At 40.0% G+C, this 21,026-nt stretch overlaps 1 protein-coding gene across 2 annotated transcripts; it reads right to left on the bottom strand.

Annotated features, from left to right (window-relative positions):
* Positions 1 to 777: 777 nt before the first annotated feature.
* Positions 778 to 21,026, bottom strand: gng2 (guanine nucleotide binding protein (G protein), gamma 2). 2 transcript variants are annotated; one of them, XM_084742314.1, is made up of 4 exons: positions 20,756 to 21,026; positions 8,820 to 8,898; positions 2,970 to 3,088; positions 778 to 1,895 (listed from the first exon to the last, which is right to left on the bottom strand). In XM_084742314.1, exons 3-4 carry the CDS (start codon positions 3,054 to 3,056, stop codon positions 1,767 to 1,769), a joined length of 216 nt encoding a protein of 71 aa, XP_084598440.1. In that variant the 5' UTR covers positions 3,057 to 3,088; positions 8,820 to 8,898; positions 20,756 to 21,026; the 3' UTR covers positions 778 to 1,766. The 2 variants fall into 2 exon arrangements, with proteins under 2 accessions (XP_084598440.1, XP_084598441.1); XM_084742315.1 differs by lacking the exon at positions 20,756 to 21,026 and adding an exon at positions 11,163 to 11,193.

The following is a 21,026-nucleotide window of genomic DNA, read 5'->3' as shown; positions in this document are numbered from 1 at the left end:
TACTTTGTAATTTTGCTTATCCCATTGTATTTTTATTCGTATGATTATTATTGTGTGTTTATGCTTTGCAGAATCAACAATAATAGTTAATAAACTAACACAAAATGTCCTTTCAGTGAACTACTCCAAGATGTAGTTATGATACAGAAGTCTTCATGGAAAGGCCCTGACTCTGACAATTTTATAGCTGTCAAATCTTTCTACTTATTTTTAAGACTTAAAATTACCAATGTCAGTCTCATCCATGCAGTTGCACCTAAAATACCTGTAGAGGGCGCATCATCTCCTTCAACACAATGGCAATAGTCTCTAAATGTTCTTTCTAGAAACAGAAGCCGTGCTTGCAAAATGACAATTAAACACTCTAAATTAATTTTTACAGACTTGTATTGTGCAGCTAAGCAAATAATCAAAGCCAGACTACTTTGTTTTAATTCTAGGGCAGAGTGCAAAGTGTTCAAGGAAAGGAAAGTTTTACAATTTATATTATAAGGTTGCAACCATAAAGTTTGTATATTTATCTTTGTGTAAGTTTGATAGAGCTTCAATTAAGTGTTAAAATATTTACAATACTGTTTTTGGGAAAAAAAAAAGAAATCTAAGTTTTGCAAAGAAATATAAATATATCTGAACCAAACTCGGTAAAACAAAAATCTGATGCTCTTTTCAGTTCTGTTTAGTATCTGAAGATTGTGAAAGTGCAGAAGTTAATTTTCAGCCTGCAGTGCTTGTAACATGTATTAATTATATGTGAGAGATGTCCTTGTTGAGTCCGTATTGAATCATTCTTGTTTTAATATGTTTTGACACTTCCAGATGGAGGCCGCCCCTGTTTCATACAATCTCCACATGAAAGGAAAGAGAGAAGAAGACTGTTTGTCCATTTCATGCAATAGTTAATGATACAAACACAAATGTTCAGAACTCACAGCACAGCACAGTTTACTTGCTAGTCATTTTATACAAATAGTAGAAAGAGGGTTTGTATCTGAAGGAGACAAACTGCATCACATTTGCCAGATAGATGTCGATACACAGAGACCGATTTTCAGACAGGTATTTGTAAAGACAGTCACAGAGTTGAATGTTTCAAACATCCCATTAAAAAAGCTTCCACTAACCTGTTGTAAGAAAAAAAGTCGACAGAGCTGTTTCAGTAATCACGTACAGTTATAGAAAGATATCTAGGAGATAGGTAAAGTTGAAATAAAACATAAGATAAACGACAACTTAAAAAAAAAAAACATTCCAATAATCAGGTGGCGTCTAGTGGTAGGCGTATTTTTGTTTGCTGTCCTATGATGCTCGACCCGACCACAAACCATTTAACAAAACATCTGGAAGTCCCAAAAAGAACCACAAAATATTTTTTATTCTCATTTTATCTATTTTTTTTTTGTTTTGTTTTGTACACATCACAACCTGAAGACTTGGTAGGTTGACTGGTTGTCCATCATGTCTCTGGGTTATCATCTTCCTCATCATCATCATCATCATCATCATCATCATCATCATCATCATCCCTTTTGAGTCATCTAAAAGCACAGACCCCTTCAACATGCTGCAACACCCCTCAAAAAAAGCAATCACAACCCCTTTAATGGTTACATGTAAACTCTGTGGGTTTAAATTTTCGCACTCTTTAGGTGCCGTTCGACAAAGGGGGCAATAATCACCGTGCCCTCCTACTAGAAGATTTCTACGTATTTTGAACGTCCACGTTCAAAGTCCCACACTGAGCAGACTGCTGAAGGGCCATGCCGAGTTTACAGGATGGCACAGAAGAACTTCTTCTCCCTGAACGGGTTCTCTGACGCTGGCACCGGCGATAACAGTGGGTCCTCTTTGGCATGAGCTTCGCAGTATGACATTAAGTCTGCCGCTGCTTTTGACACCTGGAATTAAACAGACACACACACATGCACACACGCTTACATTCAGTATACAGAGATAAAGTTAAAGAAACAGCTTCACATTTTTGGAAATATGCTCATTTGATTTCTTGAGAGAGTTAAGAATATTAATACTACCATCATGTCTATAAGGTAAATATGTAGCAGCTGGTTAGCTTAGCATAAATACTGGAAACACTGGGAAATAGAACCATAAAGGCCACCATGAAAACAGTTATAAACTTTTGGAACTGGAGCTATAGGTGATTAGCGTAGCTTAGCATAAAGACTGTAAACAGTTACAGCACGCACTTTACCATGAAACTATTGTTTTCACATTTCTCTTTGTTTATTAACTAGTTAAACATGATAAAACATGTTAATTCGACAGTGCCGGGCAAGCAGTTTTATCTTATTCTAAGATAAGCTAACACTTATGTTTTGTATGGATTTAACAAACGGGATGCAACATGTTTATTAGAAAGCTTTAGTGGTGCTGGTTGGCAGGTTTTTAAAAGTTTTTTGCCATTGAACAGAGCCAGGCTAGTTGTTTGCTTCTGTTTCCAGTCTTTGTGCTAAGCTAAACATTAGCCTAGCTTAGTATGGAAGCTTTCCCCTACAAAATTACTTTCACATTTCCATTTGTCAACGTATTGAACAAATAAGACAACATGCTAATTAGTTAGCTCCAGATATATTGATAGATCTATTTTTCAAAGCTTGGACAGAGCCAGGCTAGTTGTTTTAGCTAATTTTTATTCTAAGCTAAGCTAACACTTAATTTTTTCTATGGATTGAACAAACAAGGTATATGTGTTTATTAGTTAGATTTAGAAGTGCTGGTAGGAAAAATTCTTTACCATCCAACAGAGTAAGGCTAGCTGTTTCCCTCTGTTTCCAGACTTTGTGCTAAGCTAAGCTAAGCTAACCGCCTGCTGGTTCCAGCACATGATAATGGTTTTAATCTTCTTATCCAACTCTTGGACAGAAAGCAAATAATAACCAAAGTTTCAAACTATTCCGCCAGAAGTATACGTAAAGTAAATTCACTCTCGTCGTGGACACGTGTCGGCTCACCTTTATCCTGTCGATGTTGGCCTCCATCTTCAGCTGCTCCACCAGCTTCCTGGCTTGTGCGATGCTGGCCGTGTTATTGCTCGCCATCGGCGCTGTCAGTCAGGTCTCGTGTGCTCTGCCTACGTAGAAGAGAAAGTGATTCAAACATCCCAAACATCTCAGTTCACCCACAGCGTGCCACTAGTGAACACGGGCACTATAATACAGCAGGCATGTAAAGAGGAGCGCTCGTAACAGATACCCTGTTTATTGTCACATGCCTGTGGACACACACACATACCACAGACACAGGCATATTATTTATGGTGTCAGTTGCTAGGCAGCCCATGACAGTGAGGGGGAGGCAGGGAGGTGGGAGGAGAGTGAGGGGGCAGTGCTTTGTCCAGCTCTATATTTAAAATAGATAAATGGATAACTAACATTACTGGTTTCAAAAATGAAAAAAATTCTAATTTTGCTGTGATTTCTTCATGCATTCTAACATTTACTGACACTTCTCAATTACTGTGTCACACAAGGGCACAGTGTCAACCTTCTCCATCACGTGAAAGACGATAAATCAATAAATTGATGTAGTTTGTTTCTGATTTGAAGTAAGACAGGTCAGCAGATGGTATAAAGCGCCAGCAAAGTTTTACTTGCATATCAGTTACTCCAATGCACTTTAAAGCTGTATTTGTAACTCCTAACTGACAAATATTTCTAAGATAAAGCTAATTTATCATCATGGTCAAAAAAATTTACCTGTTTGCCACTGAAATACTACAAACTGCTGCTCACTAGGCTTTGAGTTGTGCGTTCACGCTGGAAAAGTAAGACCTCAGTGTTAGTATTTGGATATTGTGCTCATGCCATTAAAATCACACCATATCTTTATTTTGTATGGTTTGCTGAGTTATGGGAATGCTCAGGTAAGGTAAAAGTAGCTCATTACTTGAGTAAATGTACTTAGTTACGCCCCACCACTGTAATGAAAGATATGAAAAGTTAGATACATCAGTACAGTTTGTACATTAATGTGTATACAAACTAACAGTTTATGAATGATGAATAATTAATGGAAACCACAACATAAAGAAGTTTTAGTGAGATGTTCACGACGAGTCCTTGGAACAGCGTCGGTGCTCCTTGGCAGTGAGTCAGTGAGGCATCTGCATTTGATGTTCCTCCACCAGTTTATTGAGTTTTTTTTCCCTTTAATTTGTCTGTATTAGTGCACCGTTTTAGCTCCGTGTCCTCAGATGCTCCTCTGGCTTTTATAACCTCTTTGATTAAATGGATCAAGCTGCGCGCGCTCTAAAACAGCGTCATCCTCGGTGTGTGATCAATCTTCCTTGCTCCCCCCCCCTCCGTCATCCGTCTGTATGCGCTGTGGTACGACTCAGTGTGAGGTTAAGACTGATCTCAGCGAGGTGCTGGGGCTGAGCGTTAATATTGATGGCCCGCGGTGGCACACCTGCTCGTCGGGTCGGCGAGCTGCTGCGGGAATCTCCGCTGCCACACCGACACCAACCCCGATGACCTGATCATTAGTTCAAACCGGCACAGGGTCAGCGGTCAGTTTGTCTGTTTCATGTGAGATTTATTACTGTTTCACTGCCTGTCAGAGTGGCTGTAAACAAATGTACCAGCTAAATCTGACAAAATGTGACACCACACCTGGTTTTCAGTCCTTTTTTCTCTGTTTTCTTTACTAGTGCCCTGACTTTCCACATGCAGCGATACAACCTTTTTATTTTCTACTACACTTAGACTACCTGAACAGCAGCTTGGTGTCCCTGACACACACTACAGCTGATTACAAGGGTGTCCACACTGAGAACAGTAACTATAACAATAACTAAACTATAAAGATGTGAGCATCAACACTGATGAACGATAATGTTTTGTAAACAGTGGTGCCAAGCTCCAGCTCCAGCTCAGGAAATTAACTACTCTCGCCGTCTGGCTACTGAGTCGTGCTGCACGATTTGGTAAAAATGTCATATTGTGATTATTTTGACTGAAATTGTGATTGGGTTATGTGATACAATTAGTGTTTTCTCACAGATTTTCCCCTTTTCAAAAAATTGCGATTTAGTTCTGGTTCTGCGATTTGGATATTGCACCTGGTCATGTTGATTTTATTGCAATCACAATTAATTGTGCAGTCCTAATACTGGTGACCTGTTATAGCCGTAAAGAAAAACACAAGGATAAAGGTTCACAAAATCTTCCAATGGTGAGAGAATTTACGAAAATCCAATGCTGTTATGAGTGATATTGTCTTTTTAAGGCAAATTTATTCATACGTTCCAATGAGTCGACATTAATTTGATGGAATCCTGGCGATCGTTGAAGAGGACATCAGTAAGGACAAAACAAGGAGACGCCCTCAGCACCAAAGACCAGCAGCATGACTCAGGTAAAATAATGTTTGTGTTTTTTTCAGTAACATTTATGAAATAATATATGTATAGTTTTATAGTTACTGTTAAAGTTTTCCTTCTCTGTGTGGATGGACCTTAAACATGATTGATATTTGGAGAACCATTCCACGTGCAATTAATGATTATGTAATTACCAATAATCCGTCATTTGATTATATTTTTGATTAATCGATTACTTGTGTGATCTGTTATTATATATCATATTAATATAAATTATAATTATATTATATTAATGCTGACATCTTAAATTGTATTTTTTGTCTAACCGACAGTCTGAAAACCCCACAAAGATTCAATTTAAGGAAGAAAAGAAGCAAAATATCACATTTGAGAAGCTATATCCTATACTTTTTTTTGGCATTTTAATTGTTAAATAACTTTCAAGGCCGTTGTTACCGTGTCGTTGTCCACTTAAATATAATCTAATCATAAAGATTAGTCATCAACATTTCTGTTTAATGTCAAGTTTTTGTCAAATGACTTATCTAAACGTTTCACGACTTGATAAAACAGTTGAGGTGATTTACAGTTTTTGTCCATCTTGTACTCAAAGTAATAAGGGAATAATCATGTAGAGTGTTTCTTCATATATATATAGACATGTACAGTATATTATTCCTCACCATTTTTCAGTCATTGGGAATTGGTTTAAAAATACAAGATTAACTGAAAATCTACAGTATTTACTTAATTCACACAATTTTAGGACTGAAATGTTTAATTCGAATCAGGCTGGAAAATCTCAAACCACTGTCAGTGCAAACCAAATGTCAATCTGAAGAGGATTTATAAGCACAACCTGCAGCAGATGGCTCAGTATTTACAGTTTAACATAAACATTATGTTTTATAGTCACTGCAGCTGAGGGATCCTGAACGTTCTCACTCTGACTGAGTGCTTCACCTTTTACGGTCATAGTGTTTTAATTTAAACTCAGGTGGGGGTGAAAAACAAAACCTACTGTTAAGTGTTGGATTCTTCTGCATCAAGGGAGGGATTTTTGGGTTATTTCTTGTCAATGAACTCCTCGGTCCAGACTATTGGTATTTTTGTGGGGTTAAAACACTAAAATGTCCTTTTGTAGGAGCTACTTTTCCTGCAATATCCTATAATCACAAACAGTTATCCACTATATTTTGTTTTATATGTCAGGTTAATTATGAATTACGTAATTTTAAGTGAGCATTATGCATAAATATCTTGGGGCTCTTGCACACAGACTTTTGTCCTTCGTCAAAATAAAAATAGGCCAGAGACTTACTACAAAGGTGTGACTGACAAGTAGAAATTAGTCTTTGGCGTCTTTTGTATCGAGGCCATAATATTGTTTCAACACTCAGGGGAGACGTCAAAACAGGCCAGCGTATCACCAGGCTATTGATAGGGAGCGATGTCACTCTTTAAGGTTTCTGGGATGTCTCCAGAAAAGTGGAGCTGTGTTCTTCACAGAAAATAATCAGACGCGGTGACACAATAGCCTGGTTTGAGTGGAACTGACACGGAGAGATGATGTTTTAATTAAATGCCATAAAAGCAAATGGAAAACTGTGTCTTAAGGGGCTGGAAGATGAAGGAAAGAAACACCCAGTTTTGATTGCGTTACCTCTGGAGACTTTGCCCAGTACTTGGGAACATAAAATAATTTGCCACAGCAACTAAACTCCAGGGAAACTAACTACTTGTGATCAAGAGACACTTGATTTCTGGTATTAACATGTGCCACAAGTAGCAACAAGTAAAGCTATCTGTCCGAATCACAGAAAGTTGAGGCAGCACATTTCATGTATACTCTCTCCAGGAGAATCCATTTTTCCTGTTGTTGTGGCTAAAGTAACCACTAAGTAGCTGCTGTTAGCTAGTTTGCTTGGTTAGCTGTGCAACTAATGGTCCTGTGAGAGGTCAAAGCACCTGTTTACAACACTAGCACAGGAGATGGAAGTCTAATAAAGATTATAAAGCTTCATAAGCTTTAAAGATAATAGGATTGCTAGCTGAACATCTGACTGAGCTAACTTGCAAACGGTGACTACGATTAGTAGCAGTTAGTGGTTATTTTCACAAGTAAATCTATCTGTCCATCAGCAAACGATAAATCACTGAGGCAGAGCTGGCAGGGGACGTCAGAGGAAAGAAAATCACCAAAGTAAGTGAATTAATTGTGTGCGTTGTTTTTCTGTACAGTAATCGGTGAGGCAATGCAGCCAGAAACACTCTGCTCAATCAGTGTCTATAAATTTTCCCAACCTTATTCCTCTCTCATACATGATTTGATCAACAGTTAATTCATCAAATTCTGATTAAAAACAACAATGAATCTGGTCTTTGCAAATGGAAATAATGTACGTGTCTACTTGCATGTAGAGCTAGGAAATGAAATCACAAGTGGTTACTCAAGACACATGCGGAGACACATAGGCTACTATTGCCAGATGTGAACTGACGCACTTGGCTGTCCACTTGTGACTGGATAACCAAAGACGCATGTTCATGCCAGGTGTAAAGAGGACTTATGAGTCTATAGCCATACTAGCAGCTCTGAGAGGCTGTACTTTCACACAGTGTTGTTTTGAGCTAAATGCTACTGCCAACATGCTAACATGCTCACAGTGATGCTTGTGTCATTCTCATGTTTAACATGTAAGCATGCTAACCGACCAACAACAGAGCTGCTACCATGACTAAAAACACAAGCAAACTAACCTGAAAAAAGGGACTTTTCAGGTCTTTGTTGCATCTAAATATTTTCAAGAGAAACACAATCTTGGCTGTGCAAAACATGTAAAAAAGCAGGACATACAAGCTAATTAGCAGAGCTGTCTCTGTGCCTACAAAGTCATTTTCCTGCTTATTGTTGGTGGAGCGTGTGAAAATGCCACCCTGACATTTTCATATCTGGAGAGGGAGGGGTGAGGACATGGATGCCCATGCATGTGTTGACTCTGGAAGGAAGAGCTGGTACCTTAAAGGGAACTGAAAGGGTTTAAGGAGCAATGAACACAGTAGATTTTTGCTTTTTTTAGCTTTGGGAGCTCTTTTTTGATTATTGCATGTTCTCTTTTAGAATGTAATATATACTCTGCTCATGTGTATATCATGAAGCCCCTTGTGCTTCCTTCTTTCCTATCTGTCAGCTGCCCAAAATACCATCCTGAGATGCTGCACATGGTGTCAACACGCTGATAACTGTGACATCCCAACAGGCGCTGATAGATAATGCATTCAGATGGACATAGGCCTGGACTGTCAGCTGTCAACAACTTTATGAAAGCTGTAACGCAAGTTTGCCAACTGCACAATTTTCACCAGATTCTGCGCAGACTGAGACCTGTGATGTCACTGACTGCTCATGCTGTAATGTTATGAAACTGATTTTAAGTGATGTTAGCATGCTACAGTGCCTCCTACTCTCGTCTTGACTTACCTTGTCTGCTTACTCCTCCGCTCTCTCTGCCCTGGTGTCTGCCTGCAGTTCAGTCAGCACTTTGCATCCGCCCCACTCTCTGCAAATAGAGAAGAAGAGATAAAGAGAGTGAGAATCAAAGGCTGATCAGAGGCAGAAGCTCTGCACATTCCAGATAAATTACACCAAGGTTTGTGTGTGTGTGTGTGTGTGTCTCCATTGTCCTCTGATCAATGTGTGTCAGAGTGTCACACCTTGCTCTTACAAACTCCACTGGAGAAACACCACAACAAAGTACAGATGGAGATGCAAGTTAAACTTGATTAAATTAATTGATGGTTTTAAAGGTTTACATTTTGGGATTATGCTCATTCTTATTTTTACTGTGAGTGAGAGTCGAAGGTTGACACTACTCTTAAATCTGTCTGCTTTATATGAAGCTGCAGCCAGTAGCCGGTTAGCTTAAACTTGCATAAAGACTGGAAAAAGATGAAAATCTATGGGCCAAGCAGGAACTCATGGGCGGGGGTGAGGGGGGAAACACTACTGTGCACATTCAGTGGGCCGTATAACCAGGAAGTAAACCCAGAAGCTAGAGAGTTGTGCATACGCCATCTTTGCATACATCACCTCGTTCATTATTGTACATCTATGGCTAATCTTCTTCAATCCTTAGCTAGCTAGGTATCTAGCGTTTTGCTAACATTAGCTAACATAAGATATGCACCTAAATATCGCTTTTACAGGTCCCCAACAAAAAATCTTTTAACCATCTTAAAAACTTTGATTCTATTCAACAAAAACAAACCAAACAAAATATCTAAGCCGCTACAGGAAACAGGAAAGGAGAAAGTTGACTGAGGTTCTGCCAGATGCTCAACCATTATTGCAGCACAGAGCACGACAGGCGGGACTTGAGCTTTTGAGGTGCTGAACAGAGACAGGCTGGCTGTTTCCATCAGTTTCCAGTCTTTATGCTAAGCTAAGTTTACTAGTTGCTGCCTCCATCTTCACACCGAATGGACAGACATGAGAGTGGCGTCAAACTTCTCATCTAACGCTCTGCAAGAAGGGCTATTTTGGACTATTCCTTTAAGTTGAGATTGTGCTGGTGCTGACCCATTCACCTCTCCTCCTCTTCCTCTTTCTCTGGGCCAACAGATTCATTCTTAATGCATCTGTGACTCTGCAGCTCGGTTTTCTGCTGCTTCTGATAAATGGGCCAATTACCCTGCATGAGCAGATCTGCAGAGGAAGGGAATTCCACCCATCGTAAATCATGGCGGCAAGCAACGTTAAAACGACGTTACAGTACGGCATCCATTAACAAAACCTCGCCACCAGTGGCCGAAGCTCTGAGCCAGAGTATTCTAGCAATGCTGAAACTGCTTAGAGTTTAAAAACCAAACAGAAAAAGAGCAGAGAGATCTTACTGTACTGTACTGTCACCTCTCCTGATTCACTGGAGCCATTAATCTACACCGTTACGCTGTGTTATGCAAACTGTGTAATCGTTTTATATATTTCATTTAGACTATAACCTGGGATACTTAGGCGTGTAAAAGGTACAAGGGTCATTTATTTATCATTCTACAACACAGGGTTCTATAATGTATAGTTGTAGTTTTCCTAGACTGTCTTGTGTATCTTCCCAAGACAAAGCCTTCTCTTTTATAATGGGATATTAAATTTAGTTTGTTTTGTACAAATATTAATCCATATAAACTGAATATCTTTGGGTTGTGAACAAAACAAGACATTTGAAGACATCACCTTGGTCTTTGGAACAGTGACCAACATTTTCAGCCTTTTCCGACATTTTACGGAACAAACAACCTATTGATTAATTGAGAAAATTAATTATTTATAGCTAGTTAGGATTAATAGATAATGAAAATAGTAAGTTGCAGCCCTAATGGGTAAATTCGTATTTCCTTTACAATTCCATTCCACCACATAATAGAACAATATTTACAATACAATATTTATTTTACTACATGTTTTTTATTTGACACCTGCTGCATAATACTGAAACAACTGGTCAGTTGATCAACAACAGTTCTCACAATCAATTAATCATTTTAATTTCATTAAAAGAACGATCAGCAGATTTATTGATAATAAAAAGAATCATCAGTTGCAGCCTTAGCTGTGAGTACACGATATACAACATGTTATGTTCTGAATGAAACTGAAATGAAAGTATCTGCTTATACCCGTCACATTTTATAGGCGACACTCACATTCCTGCATCACTTTTACAAGAAAGACACCGTCTGCGTTTCAGGAGTCTTGTAGACAAACACTGAATATGTAAAACACAGAATGACCCAGTTACAACTAATCATCAATATTGACATTTACCTGTCCCGCTGAAAGATGAGCTCAGATGACAGAGTGAGAGTCACATGACCTGTCAACCTGTGACTGTGACACGACAAGTTTTATTTGCTGAGCGCACGTGTTTGCTCACAGACACATCCGGCTCGTCACTCATCAACACACACTACACAGTTACATCTGGGAGTTTCCCACAAAAACTATACAATCATCTGTTGTTGTGTGCTGCTGGTTCAGATGAAGCTAAGATATGAAAGTGAAGGCAAAAGTGTTACAATTTTGAGTGTTTGTGTTTCTGTTGAATTTGCTGTTTACAAAGTGACTGATTTATCAATTAGTTACTTATTAGTGCACAGAAATTAGAGAGAAATTAGTCATTGGAAATATCCCAAGTATTTAATGCCTTATGAGACATATTTTCTTGTGATTACTGTTTTTTTGACATCCTCCTTTTGGTTTAAAAGTTAGAATTTTGTTTTTTTAAAAGTTGTAAACTGAAGCAGCATCCAAGTGTCAGTGGTCAAATCCAAGTCCTGCCTGCACTCTTACATTTTTCACTGTCTTTCTTACTTTCTGTCTCTTCCTTCGCTCTTTGATCAGTTTACTGTGTTCTGCAAAAAGTTCAAGAAAGCCGACTGTCCTTACAAAAGAAAAAAAAGCTGAATTTGATTTCCCTGTGAACTGTTTGTGTCATCATATTTATATTGCAGAGCAGCAGCAAGATCAGGGGATGAGTATGTTTTTTTTTTATCTTAATGCTTTGGCAATATTGTCCTCCACTTTTATGCCAGTAAAGCATTTTGAACTGAACTGTACTGAAGGAGAGAAAAAAAAAAGGGACGTGACTGTTGATCCATTTCTCTCCTGTGTTCTAGCCTTCTGCTTCCCATCCCTCCCTGCGTGGCAGACAGGTGTTCACTGATGGGACTGAAACACCCCCAGCACGCGCTGTCCTGCTGCTAACACCACCGAATCAATCTGACCCCCTCCGCCATCCTTCCCCTGCCATTTGGAGCTGTTTTGAACCCCTTCCTCCGGGTTTTTCGGGGGGTCTGTGTTCATGACGAGGCCCTCCACAGATGTGATTATAGCTGCTGCTCGACTCTGGGTGTCGCTGACTTAAAGGGTGATTAAGCGCCGCAGGAAACATCCTGGTGAGGAAAATATAATTCCTGGCCTGTCGAGAGCGATGATCTCTCACACACTCCCACACACGCTGACTCTCAGCTCGACTCTCCCTCCCCGTTTTCTCCCCCTTTCTCTTTCTGTAGTGCACACCTTATTAACCCATTTTTTTGTTTTTTTAACACCATCCAAAGAGAGAAATTAAGGTGGCCAGGCAGGGAGTGTTCTGTCCTCTGTGATGCCCAGGGTGTGAAATCAGAGCGTGGTAATTAAAAATCTGTCCCCAGCTCAGCCATCTGGACCCTGGAGAGACAGTGATTAACCTGAGAGGGTCTGCAGGGACGCAAGGAGGCAGGATGGGACCCCCGCTCAGAGATAACTGAGACAAAGTTTTAAGGAACCATGCCCCCTTTAGTTACTGGTGCTAGAGTGTCGAGTTTTGACCTCTCACTCTACACATTGTCAATAATACAGGTGGCAGATTTCACTTTAAAAAAAATCTTTCTTGACGTCAGATGGAGGCAGACAAAACCAGGCTTCTCATGTTCAGCTCACAACTGTTGTATCGGCTAAAACGTCATGTTAGCTCAAACTCTAATAGCATCCTGGACAGTTTCTACAAATGATGAAATACGAAGTAGTGGATGTACTAGTCATGAGCAGTGCGTTTTTTTAAAGACAAGGTATGATCCCACAAACAAATGTAGTTAGCTAATAAAATGATCCTTGACCATCAAAGTAATGCTCGGTTAATACTGAAGGTAGTAAGCTAGTTAACCGCACAAGCAAATGATTGCAGCTTAGCAGATACTTCATTCTTTACACTTTTGTGCTTGTGTTTTTGTATTTGGAAAGGCTAACAACAAACTCTACAAGAAAATGCAAATGCACACTTTGGTGCCTAGACTCAGTTGCTAAGCTATGATTGGACTATCGCTGTTTGGGGGTGGGGTTTAACAAACAATAAACTACGTCTTGACCACCAGCTATTGGATGCATGAATGGAGAGCCTTGACCTTATCTCAGTTCTTCTCAGTGAGAAAAGATGTTTTCTTGTTATTTGGGTGGACTGACCCTTTAACTAAGGCTGACGCATGTCATGCTTAAGAAAAAACTGGGATGCTACTTTGTTTATCACACACACACACACACACACACACACACACAAAAAAAAAGTCCTGACTCCGATGTTGTTACTGTAAAAGCTGACGTGATCCTTTTCTGTGCTGACTGAGTTGTTTCTTTTTTTGTGTTTTACTACAAAACCCACAGAACTGATCCAAAACCCCACTGCGGATTTTCAAAAATGCAAGCCTGTTTTTTATTATATCTTACAAGTCAAGACAGCAGTGGCGCTTGAGCATGCAAGAGCACTCGCACGCATGCAGAAAGTTCAGTCATCAAACCCCCACAGTGTGACGGAGTGACTGTACCACCCTCGGTTTGCCATAGGACACAATGAGGTACAGACTGCGATGTCACCGTGAAAGAAGACACAGTGAAGGGCACACTCAGCTGAACCGAGGTTTATTTACAGAGTCGTAAACTGATAGGAGAGGTTACAAAGAATGAGAGGAAATAAATTAATAAAAACTGGAAATAGGAATAAAGTTGATCAGGATGATAAAAGAGGCCGAGATGTGACGGTAATATCTTCCTCCAGAGTGGCTTTTACAGCGACCGCAGCAGGGAGAAGTAACATAAAACTGACCTCCGGAGTTATTAATGAACACGATCAAGAGGATATTGACTATTGAATGTAATATAGCACGGATCCCTGTCCTTGAATAGGAGAAAGGACACCCCGCCCTGCATGCGCACACAAAGAGAAAGAGACGGGACACAGAGAGCAGAGCTGTCAGGCAATGATTGTCTGGGGAGATGACGCTGACTGTGACAGCTGAGCGTCCTTCTCCATCACTATTTCTGTAAGCGCTCTGAGCAGGACTCAGAAACCTGGACCTGGAGCTGAACCTCCAGGCTCATAACACAACAGCCTCAAAAACCCAAGTTTAGAGAGGTTTACTCTATTGTACACTGCAAAAAAAAAAGACCAGATACTAACTTATAACGTGCCACTTTGAAGTGGACTTTTCACTGCATTATTTACTAATGCAATTATGCTACCTCTATGAAACCTACTGCTCCTCACTAATAACTAGAGCTAATATCTGTTTAACACTGACATTGTTTTATGCTGTAAAATATCTTCAAAGTCATAAATAATGTCTATTATTAATAATATCCTGGTAACATAACAAGTACTTTGTTTGTTCATAATTTTCCTCTTCTTACCTCTTCTTTTATCTCTTTTTGAATACGCAAAAGTCCTTTAACACAAAGTTTTTCTTGTTGACGTTTTGTTCTTGATAACTGTCGGCAATGCCTTTTTTGTTTTTAATTTATGCTGTGTGGTGAACCGATCCGACTTTTTTGTCTCTGATGAGTGGTAGTAGCCTACTGAATTTCTATTAGAACAACTTCCATTTCTATATTTCTAGATAGACCTTTCAGCATCCTTTCCCTGGAATAAACTTAACTTGTATATATTAGTATACTAGTATACTACATTTAGTATTTTCAGTATGTTAATATACATTATGGCACAGCTACTACACTGAGAGTGATGTTTTTTCTTTACTACAGCAGAACCCCTTAGTGGTTTGGATCCATACTCAGTGTGGGAGGGAGGCTTGAAGTTTAGTTTCATTCATTATTTTTTCTAAAACACTATCCCTGTGTGCAGTATACTGTAGCGTCAATAGTGATGATGTTATTGGCCATTTTAAAGCTCATGAAAACTTGGTTTCAAATCTAAAAGTATTACATTAGTTCATCTTTGTGATTGAATATGGAACGATTTAAATTTAAATGAGAAAAAAAACAGCTTTAGATATAAACAAATGGTTTTAACACTCAAAGACTCATGAGGACTGCGTGTCTTCATCTCATCAGATTTGATTGACACATAAATATAAAACACAAGACATACAGATACACACAAAAACAAAAGCACATAGATATAAAACAAAATAATGTTTTATATCTTTATGTTTTTATGTACTTGTTCCTTACAAATAAACAAATAAACTAAACTAGACTAATCATCTATGGATTGGCAGGAGTCTCCATAACAACATAAGCCAACATGCCACCAACTGTCATCAGATTCGGAAAATCTATACCGGTGAATGGAAAATACCTGACATCAGATTTTTCTTGTCTGGTTCAGCGTTAGAAGCAGATCTGGCGTTGTGCTCATTGATGATTTTTGCAGGGTTGAGAAACAATCAAAAACAAATGACCTCTCCTAATTCTTGTCCCTTTTGGAACCTCGGTCAGCTTTCTGCTCTCCTGTTTCAAATACTTGGATATGCTATGTGCTAACCTCGTCTTTATTGAAAAGAAAAACAAGTTTTGAAGGTTAAAAGATGTTGTGGGAACCAGTAACAGTGACATATACTGTATATAGTCACATCTTACTTTAGCTAATGTTACCAAAACACTGGTTAACTAGTCAGATAATTTAGTTAGTTGTTAGCTTACTAGTTAGCAGGCAAAAACTTGCTAACTAGCAAGCTAATCTGCATCAATTGTTGACCAGCTTGTTACACTTGATAGCTAATGTTATCTGGCTTACTACATACCTAATCTATATCCATTGTTAACTAGCTAGCTAGAGTTTTGCTAGCTTGCAGAGCAACATCTTTTACTATCCTCAAACTAAGGTTTTCTTTTTCACATAGACACACCTTGAACATCCCATGTTTGATTACAGAAAACAGGAAAGGAGAAATTTGACCGTGGTGCCGCCAGGGTGCAAGCACCGATCAAAAAGGGGCGGGACTTAGCAACAGTCCATCATAGTTCTTAGGTGGAATTAAGTATGTGTACAGTATTTTCTTGCATAGCTAGCTAGCTACCTAGCGACGCAAAAACCTTCCACGAAAACGGTGTCAAATGTGAATGAGCTGGATGCAGCTAAACAGGTTTTTTTTAAGCCAAGGTACAGAAATAAAAGCTCTTAAATCGCTGATTTCTTTGATTGTCGTGAAAAACATTTCTGTTTCTGTGTCTTAACTGAAAATTACATTTGTGGGACTGGTCAGAGTAAAATAAACCAAAATAATCCAGTCTCCCAATAGGAAATAAACTAACATGAACACGATGTCGGACTGAATCAATTAAGTGAAATGAAATGCCGATTCAGTCCGATTATCATGCTAGTTTTTTCCAACAGAGCCCGCCCACTTCAAACCAGTAAGAAGACGACAGAAAAAACACATCACATTCACAAGTTTGTTTCTTAGTTATTGTGCAAAGAACATCACGAAACGTTTGATATGAAATACTTAATTCTCTACGTGTTCCTATTAGATTGCACATTAACCCTAACTCTTTTTCTCTTTCTCATGCCGCTGCCTCTCGGTCAGACCACCACCACCCGTGAATATTCGATTAGCCCGGACATCTGTGCCACCCCCAGCATGCCCTGCCCATCCTGCCATCTTAGAGATTGTGGTGTGTGTGTGTTTGCGTGTATATGTGTGTGTGTTCGGGGGTTAATCTAGGTCCCAGAAGGGGGGAGGGGAGAAGGCAGTGGCCCAGGAAATGATGCATCCCCTGGGAGTCAAGGAGGCAGCAGGGAGGAGGCTTATGGCCCCGGGGAGCGCAAATGTGGTCTATTATGTTTATTAAATCAAACGATCAAGGCCCTGCATGTTTCTTCTTTGTTAGATTAAAGCAGTGACCAAGTGGTTTTCTTTTCTTCAAACGTTTAAAGACGTGTGTTTAAAATCTTTTATATGCGTGTTATGTAACAGCAGCATAGTTAGTGGGGTAGAAACAATGCATGTCACAGCTGTCACAGGAACAGATACACACTTTAAAATAGTACAAAAATAAAAGCATGTGTTTTTGTGCGACCAGGTTGGAAAATTAACACCAGCTGAATAATGCTGGTGAATACTGGCAGTGAGTGAGAGGGCTGATTTAAGTTCCCCTCACCTCTTTGGCAGTCATCATGTGGAGCTTCTTTTCCTTTCTGGAAAATCATATTTTGAAGTGGTCGGTGTGGTCGCCAAGTTTAAAAAGGTTAACTTCCTGCCCCGCATGTCACTAATGATAGTTTTGCCAGCTTTTGTGTAGCTCTCTTCTCCGTGGTTTGACTGTGAGGAATCAGCGCATTTGTGCATTTGCTTTGAGTAAGGAGGTATAAACATACTTTTCCTCTGGAATCAATCAGCATGCCAAGAATAACACGGCCAGACTCCTGGGCTGTTAACAATATTACAAACATCCGGGCTTGTTTAGATTCTGCTGAGAGTGTGAGTGTGCTGCTCGGACCGTTTCAGACCCCGAAGTGCTCCTACTGAAGGTTTGGCTGAAAGTGCATCTGCTTTGTCATAGATTTCATCCAAGCTGTCAGACATATTTGTGTCTGATCCTTGCAGAGGTGGAAGACTTGAGACCTGGACTCACATCACACATAAGTCACAAAAATGCTGACTTGAGACTTGGCTTGGACTTGATTGCTGGAAGACTTCTCTCACTAAAGATTTAAGACACTTGAGATTTGAGAGTTGCACTTGAGTTTAGTTACAAAAAGACTTGGGATGAGAGGACTTGATGCTACTTGAACTAAGACTTGAAATGATCTGTGGTAGTCAAGGCTGAAGCTTGACAGAAGAAGTGATTGATAACACTTGGGACTTGACTCAAACTTGACTCCAACTTAAGTATGCGTACTTGGTACTTCACTTGAATGACTTATCTTACTTGAGACAAGATTTTCCAAAGGCTTGACTTGACTTGAGCCTTAAATACAAAAACAACAACAAAGTCTCGTGTTTTACCCACAAGAACTCAGGAATTGTTTGGAAAAAAGGTTTAAACTAATGCTCTGAAAGACTTGAGATTTGATTTGAGTCTATTCAATTCAGAAGTCACCAAAATTTGAACTTGAAACTTAGAAAAGTGCTGTGAGATAATTTCCAAAATACTTATCTTGACTTAAAAATTGAAAGCAAAGACATTCAAACCTCAAATTTCGCCACTGGGAACTTGACTTGAGACTTGATTGGACAAGACATTTAAGACTTGACTAAGACTTGCCTCAAAAGAATAGAAAACAGCTCTGGAGATTTGGATATGAGTCAGATTTAAATCACACAAAAATGAGGACTTGGAACTTCACTTGGACATGACAGCTGTGAGACTCCCATAAAGACTTGGCTTGTGACTTATTAAGTCTTGTATTCGTCTTCAAGGATACAGACTTAAGTTGGACAAGACAAGGCTTGACTTTGAGTCCAACTCAAGTCACAAACATTAGGTCTTAAGACTTGATTTGGACTTGACTGCAGTGACATTTAATTTACTTGCATTGTGACTCCCTAAAGACTTGACTTGAAAGCAAATACAAAGGTCTCATGTCTTGATCTGTCTGACTTAAGACTTTTTTTCAAGGACTTGCTTGGCCAAGATTTGAAACTTTTCCTAAAAGACTCAAAAACAGTTCTGGATTGAAGTTTTATCCTTTCATCCTATTGACTAAAGATTTGTGACTTGACTTGGACTTTCAAAAGAAAGTCTTGCTTGGACAAGACTTAAAGCTTGACTTACACTGGCACCAAAAGACAGCTCTGGTAGGCTTAATATTGGAGTCCAACCCAAGTCACAAAAATTAGGTCTTAAGACTTAAGATCTCAAGTCCTTCCGGAGTCCCACAGCTGCCATGTCCAAGTCAAGTTCCATGTCCTCATGTTTGTATGATTTAAGTTTCATTTGAGTCCAAGTCTTAAGTCTTGTCTAACTAAGTTTTAAGTTTTAAGTCTCATGTTTTGCTGGTGAGGACTAGAGACTTGGTTTGGACAAGACTTGAGGCTTGACTTTTACTTGCTCCAAAAAGACTTAGTCTTGACTTCCTAAAGTTTCATGTTTTGGTCCGGCTTACTGAACACTTGTGACTTGACTTGGTCTTTCTTTCAAGGACTTGGTTGGACAAGATTTGAGACTTGACTTGTGCTGTCCCCAAACGACTCCAAAGCAGCTCTGGATGCTTTTATCTGAGCAGACCACAGCATGGCTGAATGAGCTTAAAACCAAAAATCAACAGTCGGAGGCAAACAGGTGCAGCGAGTACAAAGGTCGAAGCCTTCAGTGCAACAACATCCTTCCGACCTCATGTTACCTTCCCTCTGAAGCTTTGCACATCTCTGAGAAACAAGTCGATCTGTGTGAAAGTACGAAAAGGCAGGTCCACATAGACAAGACTTGAGCAAGAATGATGCTTTTAGGAAGCTCAGCCAAGGACTTGTCACACTTTGGTCTGACTTGGAAGGATTTTTTGGTGATGGGAGTGGAAAGGTCAACGTGGTCAATAAGGCGTGGATGGCTGCTCATTCTTCCCATCACTCCTCCTTTTTTCTGCTTTCTATCTACAACTCTCACTCTGTTCCAGAAAACTCTCAAGGTTTTACATATTTCTTGTTTATCGTTGGATACTTCAGCTGCTGTTCTAGTCTCAACATCGACATGTGTGAAACAATCTGTGGCCTTGGAGCAGCTTGCCTTCGAGATACAGTACGAGCTGCCCGGACGTGAGCTCTTGCGTAATTCTGACTCGCACTGTGCGTTTGTAACAGGCCTGCATATGTAACATACAACCACACACGCATGACTGGATGATTTAATGTGAGTTGTACATGACGATGCCTTAGTGTGACAAGCTGAGAGTAGGAAAAACAGCATGTCTGCATTCATTTTTTGTGGTTTTCCTGTGAATGCATGCCGCTGTCAGGCGACTGTATCTGTCTATGAGCAGCATAAAAACACCAAACCCCCCTCCTCCACCACCACCTCCTCCTCCACCGCCTCCTCCTCTCCCGGCCATCTGCTTGATACAACCACTACATAGACCTTGTGTGTGGTCGACTGCTTTCTCCTCACGGTATGGAGGGTGAGAGTGGCTGGAAAACCTCACAGGAGGCTTGTGGGATTCTCTCTTTTCTGGTGCCTCATCTTCCCCTTTTTCATCCTCCTCCTTCTCTTTTTCATCCCCTCTACTCATGCAAATATCCCCCGAAACAGATGCCCTTAATTCCTCTGGCTCCACATTATAAGATCTGCCCAATCCTAAGGGAAGAAGAAAGAGGGAGGTAGAAGAGAAGGGGAGGAAGGGAGTCCTTCTCTCATTCCCCTCACATATACACATACATGAAAGGAGGTACCAGATGGGGGGAAATAAAGCAGCAGTTCACCTGCCAGCAAGAAGGTTTTTAGAGATTTTAGAGGGAGGAGGGGATTCCATGATGTAAACCAGCCAGCGGCATCAATCTCGCCCCTCGAGCGCTGACAAAACGACAGCGTGGATATGAAAACCCCCCTCCTCCTCTGGAACACACCCTGATTTGGATGCGATTAACCCAGATGCCACCACAACAGAAAAAATAAACAATATCTGGCGCTAAAAAATATTTAAAAATTCCTACCTTTTTTTGGTGTGTATGTGTGTGGTCTCTGTCTGTGATGCCAAACACATCCAGTCCTGTGGAGTAGTATCCACGCGTTCTCCCCTCTTTCTGTCTGTCACACACAAACACACAAAGTCAGTCAGTCAGTCAGCGAGGCAGGCGAGCACATCTACACAACACACACTCCTCTCTCTGTATGCCTCTCCCTCTCTGCTCCAGCTGAGATCCTCCCTGCCTCCCTCCTCCTTCACTGCTGCTCTGAGTCTCCACCCTTTAGCCAAACGCTCAG

The sequence above is a fragment of the Lutjanus erythropterus genome, chromosome 18, assembly GCF_056507025.1.
Source record: "Lutjanus erythropterus isolate fLutEry1 chromosome 18, fLutEry1.hap2, whole genome shotgun sequence".
NCBI lineage: Eukaryota > Metazoa > Chordata > Actinopteri > Lutjaniformes > Lutjanidae > Lutjanus > Lutjanus erythropterus.
Note: the sequence above shows the minus strand (reverse complement) of the source record. Positions and strands in the feature narration are given on the sequence as shown.